This window comes from Falco rusticolus, chromosome 6 (assembly GCF_015220075.1).
Source record: "Falco rusticolus isolate bFalRus1 chromosome 6, bFalRus1.pri, whole genome shotgun sequence".
Classification (NCBI taxonomy): domain Eukaryota; kingdom Metazoa; phylum Chordata; class Aves; order Falconiformes; family Falconidae; genus Falco; species Falco rusticolus.
This window is the reverse complement of record NC_051192.1, coordinates 73313281-73325743: the sequence shown is the minus strand read 5'-3', so window position 1 is coordinate 73325743 and position 12463 is coordinate 73313281. Positions and strand designations below refer to the sequence as shown.

The following is a 12463-nucleotide window of genomic DNA, read 5'->3' as shown; positions in this document are numbered from 1 at the left end:
TTTCATTTTTGGAACAAAAGTCGACGTAGTCATTAGAGCTTGCCTTCTAATTGGACTTTATGGGAATTTTTAGCTAGCCTGAGTATTCCTGCCAATGAGCTTGAGCTGAGATTTTAATTGGTTTATGTTATAGAATCATAGACTTGTTTAGATTGGAAAAGACCTTTAAGATCATTGAGCCCAACCACTAACCTAGCACTGTCAAGTCCACCACTAAACCATGTCCCTAAATGCCACATTTACACATCTTTTGTTAGGTATGTGGATGTGTGTCCTCCTGAGTTTCACTTTGAAGGCAGATAATATTGAAAGAATAATCAGAGGTTTCTCTTTATGCTTAATAAGAAACTGTAAGTGTTGCACTTCCCATGCACGGGTTTACAAACCCTGGAAGAAGATATTTTCTGTGGCATTTACTTCAGTTAGGGTCTGTGTTGAAAAGCCAAGGTAAAATAAGCAAGTGTTTAAACTTTTCTTGAAGTAGTGTGTTTGAAAGTGACTGATGTGTCATATGAAAGTCTTCAGTAGATAAGGTGAGAAATGGTAAGATATTTTTGAAATGTTAATACGGTTGTTTTGCCATTGAACAAATACAGACCAATTTCAGTTATATACTTCCCCTATAAAATGGTGCGGCACTCTTTGAATTCAGTAAGGATCTGTTTGTGGGTGGTTTGAGTGAGAATAACCACAGGTGACAGGAACTCAAAAAAAATGCTTTTCTCATCTTTACCATTATAGTATATATTCTTAGCTAGAGAATCCAGAGGTGAGTATCTGGCATAATTTTAATATTATGGCTGCTAACCAGGGAGGAGGAAGAGAGAATGTCTCACATGACTTCAGTGTTTTGATACGTAGCTGACTCTGTATCGAGTACATCAACAAACAAGAAGTGTGGTGTGTTTGTATTTCTTGCATACTGTGTATCCTGCCCGCTGCTTAACGTGGAAAGCTCCAGCTGATTGTAGTTGATGCCTTACGTTCAGTTTTAGCACTAAGTGCTATATGCTGTCCTTAAAGGGAGGTCTGAATTGTCACTGTAACTGGTGGCCGCTGTCACACAAGCAGCGTAGGTTGTCGGGCATGTGGTGTCTAGTGGAGCAGAGCAGCTTAGTCATGACAGCTTCTCTGTGCTGCTGGTGAGACCTGTGGGCCTCCCAGCCCTTCCCCTGCGTGATGATGAGCTAGATGCCAAGTGTTGAACAGTATTTAAAAGACACAGATGACCCAAACCCGAATCTTTGTCCTGTTAGACTGTTTTTGTGCCCCTGTAAATCCCATAAAAAAAAAAAAAAAAAAAGTCTTCCAAGTAATAGATACTTTCCCCCAACATTTTAACGTTTCTTTGGTGGGGGCAGGGTGGCCGCGCAGTCAGGCACCGCCACCCTGAGTTGCTCCCTCAGAGCCAGGAACCTGGCCGAAGACCCACAGCTGCACCGAGCATCTCTCTGCGTGTCGGACGGAGCAATGTGTAGCAGTGCCACGACCTGGTCACTGAAGACGCGTCCGGGGGATTTTTTTAAAAACTAACGCGCAGATAAACTTTCGATTTAACTGTCGTGTGGATGCGCCCAGTGAAGTGATGGCTTCACCGGAGGAGCGGTTGAGAGCGGTGCCTGTCGCTGCCGGGATTTCTCAGGGGAAGGCGAGCGGGCTGGCGCCGTGGGGCCTCACCTGGCCGGGCGGGCCGGGGGGCGCCGTGGGTCCGCCTGCCGCCGCGCTCCCGGCTGCTCCGGCGCTCCCGGGCGGGCCGGGGCGCGCGTGATGTCACGGCCAGGCGGGCCGTGCGGCCTCCCGCCGCCTGCCCCCGCCGCCCGCCACCGGCGGGGCGCTGAGCGCGGAGTGCAGGCGGCGCGGCGGGCTGAGGGGGCGCGGGGGAGGCGGGGAGCCCCCGGCGCGGGCAGGCCGGGAGCAGATGTTGCCTGAAGAGCGAAACGGGGCGTTTCTTGCAGCTCGGCGCTGGGAGGGCGCCGCCGGCCCGCGGGAGAGCGCGGCGAGCGGGGGAGCTGGGCGGCTCGGCCGGACGGTGCGCGGCGGCGCCGGCTGAGGGGGCTCGCCCGCCCCCGGCCCCTCGGAGAGGGGGAGCAGGGAGCCAGGGCCGCCGCCGGCTGCGGCTCGGAGCCGGGACCTGCCGCATGGGAACCTGCCGTGCCTTCGGGGGGACACGCCGCGCTCGCTCGGCGTCGCGGTTGCCTTAAACAGCTTTCCGGGATGGTGCTGGGACAGTCGGGCTGAAACGTTTGGTTTCCGACTGTCTGCTCGAAGGACGCGTTGGCTTGGCTGCTGGAAAGTGATGTTTTCCTGTGGGACTCGTGGAAGCACCACGGACAAGCCGGGTACAAGAGAAGGATAAGCTGCCTTTCGGATCAAGGTTATTTATAGCTACTGCCAAAAAAGCAAAGGGCTGGTTTATTATTCTTACTGTTCTGGATTTAACTTATCCCCCCCGACCCTCCACCCCCACCCCAAGATTTTCTCTGTGCCTTGGCCTGGACCGTACAAAGTCACTGTGGATTTTGTCTTTGCCGCACCATGTTTTATTTATAAAGGAGAGGGACTCTGCAAACCAGTTAAAGGGATTACAGTTAAGCCATCACCTACAGAAGATAATATGCTGCCTTCTGTAATGCTCGTTCATTCGGAAGACTTATTTGGGAGATTTCAGATACAGATTCTAACCTGGAAAAATAAGTGAAGCCTTCCATGGAGTGTTTGAAATATTTGAGCCACTGCTCATTTTTGCTGTAATTTGGTTTTCTGTGACGTTGGAAGATTTCTGTTACTTTCTTACTGAAGCACTTTTTTTTTTTTTTTTTTTTCCTTTGGGGGGGTGGGGTGGGGGGGAGGCACGGACCTCACATCCAGGTAAAGTTTCTTTTAAACTCATGCACTGATTATGAATGACCTCATCCACCTCATAAATTATGATGTGTATTTTGGATCTATGCATCTTAAGCTAAGGGCAAGTTTACTGTAATTCTTCAGATGCTAGTGTTTTTTTAAATGTTTCCCCTGTATCCATGAAAACAGAGGTATAGTGGTGTACTTGTGTGAATACTTTCAGGATGGGGAAGCCACTTAGCAGGCCAGACTGCCTGCGTCAGAATCCCCCATGTGTTGGGAAAGGGGAAGAAGATGAAGATCTAAATATTGAGGACTGCTATGTGCCCCAAAGGTCCATCTATGACACTGTGCGGCTGAATGAACAGATCGATTCGGGCTCCAAGGGCAGCCTCTCCTCGAGGCATTTCACAGACCGGACCTTACCCTACAGTCACAGAACACTGGACATCAGCACTTTGTGCTCCAATGGTGCCCTTACTTCTTCCAGTGTTTTTGAGCTCCGAAGCCGTGAAGCTAACAAGTTAGATGAAAAAATGATCTTTGATGCTCTCAAACTGAACAGCGATATAATTCGGACAGCTGGATTACCAAAAGCAAAGTCTCACACAGAAAAGAAGGAGCATAGGCGATCATGGAGAATGTTTGTTCCACCCAACTTTTCAGATTACACAAATAAAAGTGAATGTTTCTTTAACGAAGCTACAGATGTGTCAGACACAGCTAGACCGGGCAAATGCAAATGGGGTACGAATTCTCTTACCTCGGAAGAGGACGATTCTGGTTTATGCAGTCCTCTAACAGAAAGGGAAGAAAAACAAGATACACTGTTAGCAGGGGAGCAAACACAAATACGAAGTTTATCTTCTGCAGAAGATATTCACGCAGTAGGTCAGTTCAGACCATGTTTCCCAGCGACTTACAGAGAGCAGCAAACCCCACTGTTTGCAAGCAGTAGTGTCCCTGTCCCTGTCAAAGAAAGCTGCGGATTGGCTTTGCGTGACATTGTACCCTGTGGAAATGTAAAGCAAAGCAATGCACAGACATGTGAGTGTGATCAGGAAGATATGGGGGGGAAATGCTCTCACCTACAAGGATTCAAAGAGAAAACTCTGTCACAGGAAGATTCTCTCCAGCGTGGTGGACAAAGTGTTTCCCTCGGCAAAAATGAAGTGGAAAATGCATGTGAAGTTCATGAAAAAATTAAAACACAAGCCACAACAGTAGAGCAGGATTACATGGATGATGCATCTCCTCATGTAGATGTTTATTACACAACTGTTGCTGTACATACGAGTGACTTGGATTTAGCAAAATGCGTGGTTTTATCTGATACAGAGGAATCTGGTATAGCATGTACAGGCTCAAATGAAATGGCATTTTCTGTGCAACAGCTTGAATTAGATAGTACTGTAAACTGTCCAAAAGCTTTCCCAGGGAGAAGTAAAGGCAATATTTGGACTACTGGCATCCAGGAAACCTTAGATACAGTCTGCAATGGCCTATTGTCTAACAAGGTAATTAGAAAAAATATATCCATAGATTTGTGAAATAGTTGTAATGCAGCCTTACAGATAATTTGCTTAAAGCTTTAAGTTTTGTTGCAAAAATTTAATTCTTTTAAGTAACTCGGCAGATGCAGTGGTCAGTGTCATTTGCATAGCACACATGGGATATCCAAAATAGGTGAGATGGTCAGTAGAGAAAATGAACTGGGGGCAAATTCTGAGGGATGATTAATTCCAGCTGTGCAGGGCAGGATTATTTATTGTCCAGCTGGTGCCTGTTACTCCTGATGTGGAGTGCCTTCTGCCGCGTGCAGCCATGTCGGTGCTCGGTGTTTGTACAGTGTGGGCTACAGGCAGTGCCATTCAAGGGCAGCTACAGCCCCTGTGCTCAGCCTGAGCAGCCTTAGTCATCATCAGGGTATAAGCAACAGTATCAGATCGTTGTGGTTTCCAAAGCAGGCGGATTAAAAGCGAACTGCCTCTTCTGAAAGCTGCCTTTTGCATTTGTGTGCCAGAAAGCAGATCCGACGTTACAGTAGTATTTTACAAGTACGGGATCTTGCAGTGCTTTGCAAGTGGCGGATGAGGTAAAAGAGCAAGAAGTGAAGCTTTGTAATAAAGAAAGGGTGTTTATCGGGTCTGTAATTTTTTTCTTCCCACTCTGGTTGAAATCTGAGATACTTGAAGCTTTGTTGCTAAGTTGTTCTGGTAAACTTTGGCCTCAGCAATAATTGTAGTTTATTTTTAAGCTTCTCTCTGCAAAGAATGCATGTGTTTTTAAAGGGCAGATTATGGAGATCAGTCCTGTCTGTGGCAGGACATTGCTCTCAAAAGATGAGGCTTTATGGCACATAAAAGAAGAATTTGTTATTGATTCTGTGTGGAAATATTATTCTGCCTCCTCCCTACCCTACAGTCAAGAAAAACACAAGCGTTTTCCTTTTTCTGGGAGTAGCCAGCTGGTTGCACTCTCAGTTTTCATGTAACCACAGGCTTACAGTTTTTATTTTTATTTTTTGTTGTCCACAGGAACAAAATTCTTAGGGGTGCTTGATTTATTTAACCCCTCGAGTTTAGTGTAGTTGCTCTAGCTTCTAGGTTGACTTGTCAAGCTGATGGAAGCATGCTCAGCCACCTGAGATCTGCTGCTTTAAAAGCAGTCACTTGCCACGCTGTTTAGTGCAAAAGAAGAGTCACTGGTAGGTTCAAAGTGATCCTTGCTTTTCAGGATGCTGAGAAAGGTTGCTTTGAATGTGCTAAGTGTACACCGAAACTGTTACTGAATGCTGCTACAGAAATAGAAGGATTTAGGGTCAAAAGTTGAGCATTCTTTAGCATTGTTTATTCATTGGTTATTTTTCACTGGCCTTCGTAATTAATTCAGGGGCTTCGGGCCATTTTCTGATCTCATTGACACTGGTGTCAGTGCAGCCTAATGCAGCTGAATACAAATGCAGATTTACATTGCTGTTGCTAATGGTAATAATCTGGCTCTGGAAAGCTTAAATACCTGAGAGAGTAAAATAAAGCAAACAGAGGACTGCTCAAACTGCTGTTTGGGTGTGGTCAAAGCCCTGGCAATTTGCAAGAATATCCCTCTGAATGAAAACCCATTTGCTTGGGCATCCACTGGGATACTGTTCAGCAGCATTTGTAGTGCCTCCTCCTCACTTGTTACCATTATCTTCTCCTAAGAACCACCTTAAAATATTTGTTCCTTCACTGCTTCTGTAACTTAAAACTTTTGCTTTTGTCCTAATTTGGAAAAAAATGCCCAGTTGTCTCCCTTGGTGTGTGTGTGTTTGTTTATTTGAGGACAACTTAACTGCCCTTCTGTGCCATTTTTTGGTAGACTTTGTAGATAGATAATTAAACAAATGAGTTTCTCTAGTATTGAGTTTTTTCCTGTTAGAAGTTATTGCTTCCCCCTGTCTAAAACTACACATGGAAATGTATGTTATTTTCCCTCTGCTGTGTTCCATTTACTCTGTTTAGATTGAGTCTTCTATTTAGATTTATTTATTTTTTTAAAAAAGGTGCTCATGAGGAATGGTTTCCTTTCTTTTAAACACCAATTTTCAGCAGGGTTTTTTTTTGTTGCAGACTGTTATGTAAAGACCAGAGGCATAGATTTTATATCAGAAGATATATGTTTCATGTGTGTCTGATTTCAACTGCAGGTATTCCAGAAAGAAGAAATCGAACCCCTGCAAGTAAAACAGCAGGAGGTAAATTGGTTGGGTCAAGGCCTTATTCAAAGTGCTGCTAAAAGTACCAACACCGAAAACCTTGAACGTGACCTTGAAGATGTCAACACCCGATGGAAGACTCTTAATAAGAAGGTTATTATTTTGTATACAATTCTGCTTTTGTTGTGTTCTGCTTTTTGATTATTTGGTTGCTGATGTGTTTTAAAATACAGGAAATTAAATATTCACTAAGAATATGAATTATATTACTTTACACAATCACTTTGTTGGTCGTTCTGAGGACAAGATTTTTATCGCTAATAGCCAGAGGTGGTATTATCACTCATACTTTTTTTCAAACTTTCTGTATGTCTGCCCTGGATTTTTATTCAGGAAAGACTCCTCTTGGACAACGTGTTCCTTCCTGCTTAAGCAGAGCAGGGAAATTTGATAACCCAATCAAAGAGGCTGGAGTTGTGACGCATTCATGGGAAAGGTAGCTATGTTACCACTTATAGCCAGCCACTTTCAAAGAGTTCTTCAGTCTTCCTTTGTTCATACGTGTTTTCACTGTATTTGTTCGTGTATGCTGTTGTATAGTGCACAGAGCAGCGATATGGCCCAGCTTTGTGTGACTAGTGGCATATTTCCTTTATAGCATCTTAAGGGCTGTATTGTTTGAGACGTTGGAGGATACCACTGCTTTGGAAAGCTGGCTGTAGATGTTTTTCTATGCTTTGGAGAGTCCTCTTCCAGCAGTAGCTGCGGTTGGAAAATGGAAAGGGTGGAAAGTAGAAACGGTGCTCGTTTTCCTCTGCTATGTCTTTGTGAAAGAGTGATGCAGCAGAAACACAGACACCTGTGGTTCACTCGTTTACCTTCTCCTTTCCTATTTCTTCTTCCCTTTGAAGGGATTATTATTGCCCCTTGTTAAGAGTTGCTACTTTGGTTTCCTGGCTCAGCCAGTTAAGGAAAATAAAGACACAAACATCCTGTCAGTCAGTATACTTCATGATACTGTAGCTATATAAAACAGGAGTATCTTTTTTAAGGAACTACTAGAACAGCCTGATTTACCGAGAGGCAACCTCGTCTTTTCATTGGATGTCTGTAGTCCCAAGAGATTAATGCTAAATTGTGCCGTAGTGCTGTTACGAATAGCTATGAAAATGAGAGTATTTCCTAATGATATTGTCAGATGTTTTACAGATTTTGGCTACTTATTTCACAGAAGTAAAAAGAAAAGGTGAGCATGGTCCAATCCTCTACTTCTTTTCAGGTTGCCCAGCGTGCTGCGCAATTGCAGGAAGCCCTCCTTCACTGTGGGAGATTTCAAGATGCCCTTGAATCTCTGCTTAGCTGGCTCATTGATACAGAAGACCTTGTGGCTAATCAGAAACCACCATCTGCCGAATTCAAAGTTGTGAAGGCCCAAATACAAGAACAGAAAGTAAGTGAAATGTGTTCAGAATATCTCTTTCCACTAGATCAGTGAGAATAAATTCCCAGTCTTTTGCAAAGCATAAAATCTGTTCAAGTGTATTGTATTACATTGAAGTGTGCTGAGGTGTTTAAAGCAGCCATCTGTTCGATACTCAGGGCTCTGTCCAGGGCTGGGAAAAGTACTCATCTTCTGGGACATAAGACACAGAATACACTGTGCAATCTGAGCTCTGGTTATAATTATTAACACCCTCTGGAAAGGATTGTTAAAGGTCCATTGGAAGAAGAGAAAGCATGAAGTGCAGCGTTGGGCCATTTGGAAAGCAGGAAATATAAACTAGTACATTTTCAGTGTAATAATTCCAAGGTAGCATTGCAGATTATGGGTTTAAATACTTGGCTTTAAATCCTGATTGTGATCCGATCGTTGTTGATAGTTAGGTGGGGTGCTGTTGGGAAATGGCCTGTGCTCATGTGGAAGCACCATCAGTGTTGTCAACTTTCACAAATTTTCGTAACGATTATAGAAAAAAGAACCATAATGTAGCTCATGAAACCTGTAGTCCATGCAGTTGGACTGTGTGGCCCACTGTCACCCAGAGATTTAACATAAAGTTATGGTCAATAGAGGTTGTCATGGTACATCTGCAGAGGCAAAATGTTAATGTTACCGAAGGCAACTAGAGAATGGAGAAAGGGAGGACTGTAGACAGAGGTGTGTTTTATTCTTCATGGAGAAGTTAATTTACTGGACTACCTCAATGAACTCAATTCCATCTCAAACAAGTGATGAGATACAATAGTTTTTATATTTTCCTATCTCTGTATGTATATAACCAAGTTATCTTTGTGTTGGCAAATCTAGAAGGACGAGGAGCTTTCTCAGTAACGTGCCTATGAAATATTTCAGATACTCTATAAATAGTTTGTTTCCCTCATTGGTATTAAATAGAACTTTTTCCTCTGTACGTTCACTCTGCGGGCTGCCACACATCTTTGCCCCATAGAAACCAAGGAGGTTGGGAGGTTGTTCGGGCTTGCTGAAACTCTGCTGTTCATAGCAAAACAATTAAGCAAAAATGAACCTGTGTTGGGGGGTGGAGTGGTGGATGGGGTGGGTTGGTGTGTGGGGGGTGTGTGTGTGTGTCTCTTTCATTAGTGTTATTCACACTTTCATCACAATATAGGCATTGCTTTTTCTTTTTTTTGCTTTTAACAGGTCTTCAAGAAGTCTAGCTCCTTCTGTTTTTACACTTGCATTGTTACAATGTATCTTAATAACCTGGTGCGTGATTGCTTTCTCTGTAGCTTCTCCAGAGGTTGCTGGATGACCGCAAGCCTACTGTTGAGGTGATCAAGCGTGAAGGGGAGAAAATTGCAGAGTCAGCTGAACCTGCTGATAGGGTGAAAATCTTGAAACAATTGAGTTTCCTGGATAGTCGATGGGATGCATTGCTCAGTAAAGCTGAAACAAGGTACTTGAAATTCTTTCATAGGTTTGAAAAGTGTAGATAATAACATGATAGGTGATTAGAAGCAGCACGTGGAACTCTTTAGTGTGAAGTCTTGTAAATACTATCATTCTTGTTATTACATTACATTATTGTGACTTGATGTTGATGTAATAGGTCCTCTGAAGGAAAAGTGGAGAGAAGTGACTTCAACAGAGCAAAAGCTTTTTAAAAAGGTTTAGGAAAAAAATAATCTGCTAGGATTAACTGCATATGTTTCTTCTGAATATTTTATCTCTGTTAGTTCCTTAGAATGCAAGTTTCTTGGTGCAAGAATCTATTTTGCATAGAATCAAGTGCAGATTTTATATTTAACAAATAGTAACGATGTTCCCGTGGAACTTTAAAATCCTGACATGCTGCTACAAAGAGAGGGCACTCAATTATTCCTTTTTTTCTGTTTGGTCTCATCCATATAATTACTTCCTATAGCGTAGAGATCCTCATACTGTAAGTTGCTGGTGTAAACTTACGCGAGGTGCAGAGCTCCCTTAGTTCTCAATAAGAAAAAGGACCATCAGAGTATGTAGAATATACAGAATACACTGTGTCTAAAAGACATTGCAGCCCAATTCAAATTTCAAGTAAAAAAATCCAGCAAAACAAAACAAAAACCATACACACGGTATCTGTGTATACACATGCTTAGACTTACAAATTGCTGTCAGCGTATAAAGTACCTGGAAAGTTATGAACAGTAAAATGTCTTTGAAGAAATCTGTGTTAAAAGGGTTGCTGAACGTGTTTTGTGGGTGGGGTTTTGAAAAAGGACAGCCTGGTTTAGACTAGAGAAGAGTGTGCATAAGAGGTGGCCTGAAGAAGGTGTATAACTGAGAACAAGAAAGGACTTGGGAAGTTGAAGGAAAGGAATTTAAGTGAAGAGTGAAGCTTTACAGTGAAGAATAAATGGATTTGTTGGGATTTAGGCATTTAGAGTAGCATTGAACTCACCTGTTGCCTCCTACTCCTTCTGGGAGCCCCTCTTTAATTCCTTTGCATTGAACATCTTTTGTTACCTCATACTAATACTATGATTATTTATTTAGTAGTCAACCACTCTCAGACCATTATTTCCTCTTTTTTTTTTTTTTCCTTGTGTTTTTTTTTTTGTTTTAATTGAAGGCATCTGACTCATTAGCTGGGGTAAATGTTAATGTCATGTTTAATATCATTCTCCCAGTCTGGTGATATTTAATTAAAAATCAGATTGTGACTTTTTCTAAGCCATCTATTAGCCACAAGCTCTTCTCTTTTTTCTTCGTCCGGTCTCTAGAAATGAAGATTAGATTTGAGGATGATTTTGAAAACTATGTAGAGTACTTCACTAAGTGTTCTGTGGCTCAGTGTGTCAAGTCTACCTTGTTTATAAGCCTTGGGAAGCACGTAGGAACCTAGCTTTTACCTTATTTGAAAGACAATATTGTGATGTTTTTCACGTGGAGCAAATCTCTCTTAAAAGTCTGCTGGAGTGAAATCTGTTCCACCATTTTTGTAGAGAAGACACTTCCTGTAATCAAGAGCCTTCTCTGAAATGTAATAACCTGAAAGAAATATTTTAGATACTGCTTTTTTATTTTGGATGTCAAGTGTCTGTGCTTTGTTAATGTTGTCTCACTAACTTCATTAAGAGCTTTTATTCAGAACACAAGCAGAACCAAAAAGTTCTGTTCACAGCACTGAACAAATGTTTAAAGATATTTTACAATGCTGAGGAAGCATAACAATATATTCTAGTTCAGTAAAGCCTTTGTGTAACTGTAAAACATGTGTAACAGTCAAGGGAATGTAACTTCATACTTCGAGACAGCTAGAAATTTGAGAACTATAATAATTGTGTATAAAGCAATGTCATGCTGAATTGAGTGCTAGATTATTTTTTGCAAAAAGTATATAAACAAAGTGATATTCTTTTTATTTGCAAAACTTGCATATTAGCAAAAAGAATTCCAAACAGCTTTGAAGGTGTTGATTGTTTGGTTGTTTTTTTTTTTAATTTTGTTTGATTTGTACTTTACCTTGGTTTTCATTGAGTATCATGGATGTATTTCTATTTCATTTGGTGACTGGTTCCTACAATAAGACAGAATTATTTTTTTCCCCCCAAAGGTTTCATGGGGTCCTTTTCTGGTTTTTTTGAAACTATTTTGCACTTACTTCACCACAAAAAATAACCTTTCTCCTGGTGTGTTGGTAGGAACCGTCAGTTGGAAAGCATCTCAGTGGTAGCTCAGCAGTTCCATGAAGCTCTGGAGCCACTGGTGGAGTGGCTGACCACCACAGAGAAGAGGCTTGCAAATGCAGAACCTATTGGAACGCAGGCCTCCAAACTGCAGCAGCAAATATCTCAGCATAAAGTAAGATACAAACCACACGCTTGTGTCATTCTTTTTAGACGCTTCTGTAAAGTACAACACAACTGGCAAAGCTGTTGCGGTGTATGTTTTACCATACTGATTTTTTTTCTGTAATTTGAGTTTTATATATTTACGTTGGCAGTATGTCCTTTTTCATTCAGTTTTTATTGAGTTCCAGTTATGTTTTTTTCTGATCTTTCTTTCCCATTATTCTTCATTATTTAAAAAAATATAGGCCATAGAAGATGACGTCCTAGCTCACAGTAAGAGTTTACATCAGGCCATTAGCACTGGTCAGTCTCTGAAGTCTATGAGCTCCAGGGAAGATAAAGATATGGTACAGGAAAAGCTAGATTCTTCTCAGGCTCGATACATTGAAATTCAAGAGAAGAGCAGCAGCAGGTCTGAACTTCTTCAGCAAGCTTACAGCAATGCTCAGATTTTTGGGGAGGATGAAGTTGAATTGATGAACTGGCTGAATGAAATCCATGATAAGCTGAGCAAATTGTCAGTCCAAGATTGCAACACAGAATTACTTGAGAAACAGCACACTGAACTACTGGTATTTTGATTTCTGTTCATTTATTATTTAATCCATTTTTAATTTTGATTTA

General features: G+C 42.0%; 1 protein-coding gene across 7 annotated transcripts in view; it reads left to right on the top strand.

Moving 5' to 3' along the window:
- The window catches only part of DST (dystonin), a 268181-nt gene that overhangs the window by 193940 nt on the left and 61778 nt on the right, over positions 1-12463 (top strand). For 5 of the 7 annotated variants that reach the window (XM_037393114.1, XM_037393113.1, XM_037393112.1 and 2 more), the window contains 5 exons: positions 6533-6694; positions 7821-7991; positions 9293-9459; positions 11690-11849; positions 12085-12411. In XM_037393114.1, coding sequence (XP_037249011.1) covers positions 6533-6694; positions 7821-7991; positions 9293-9459; positions 11690-11849; positions 12085-12411 — 987 coding nt within the window. The remainder of the gene's footprint in view (positions 1-6532; positions 6695-7820; positions 7992-9292; positions 9460-11689; positions 11850-12084; positions 12412-12463) is intronic. The other 2 variants (XM_037393117.1, XM_037393116.1) reach the window with 1 other exon arrangement.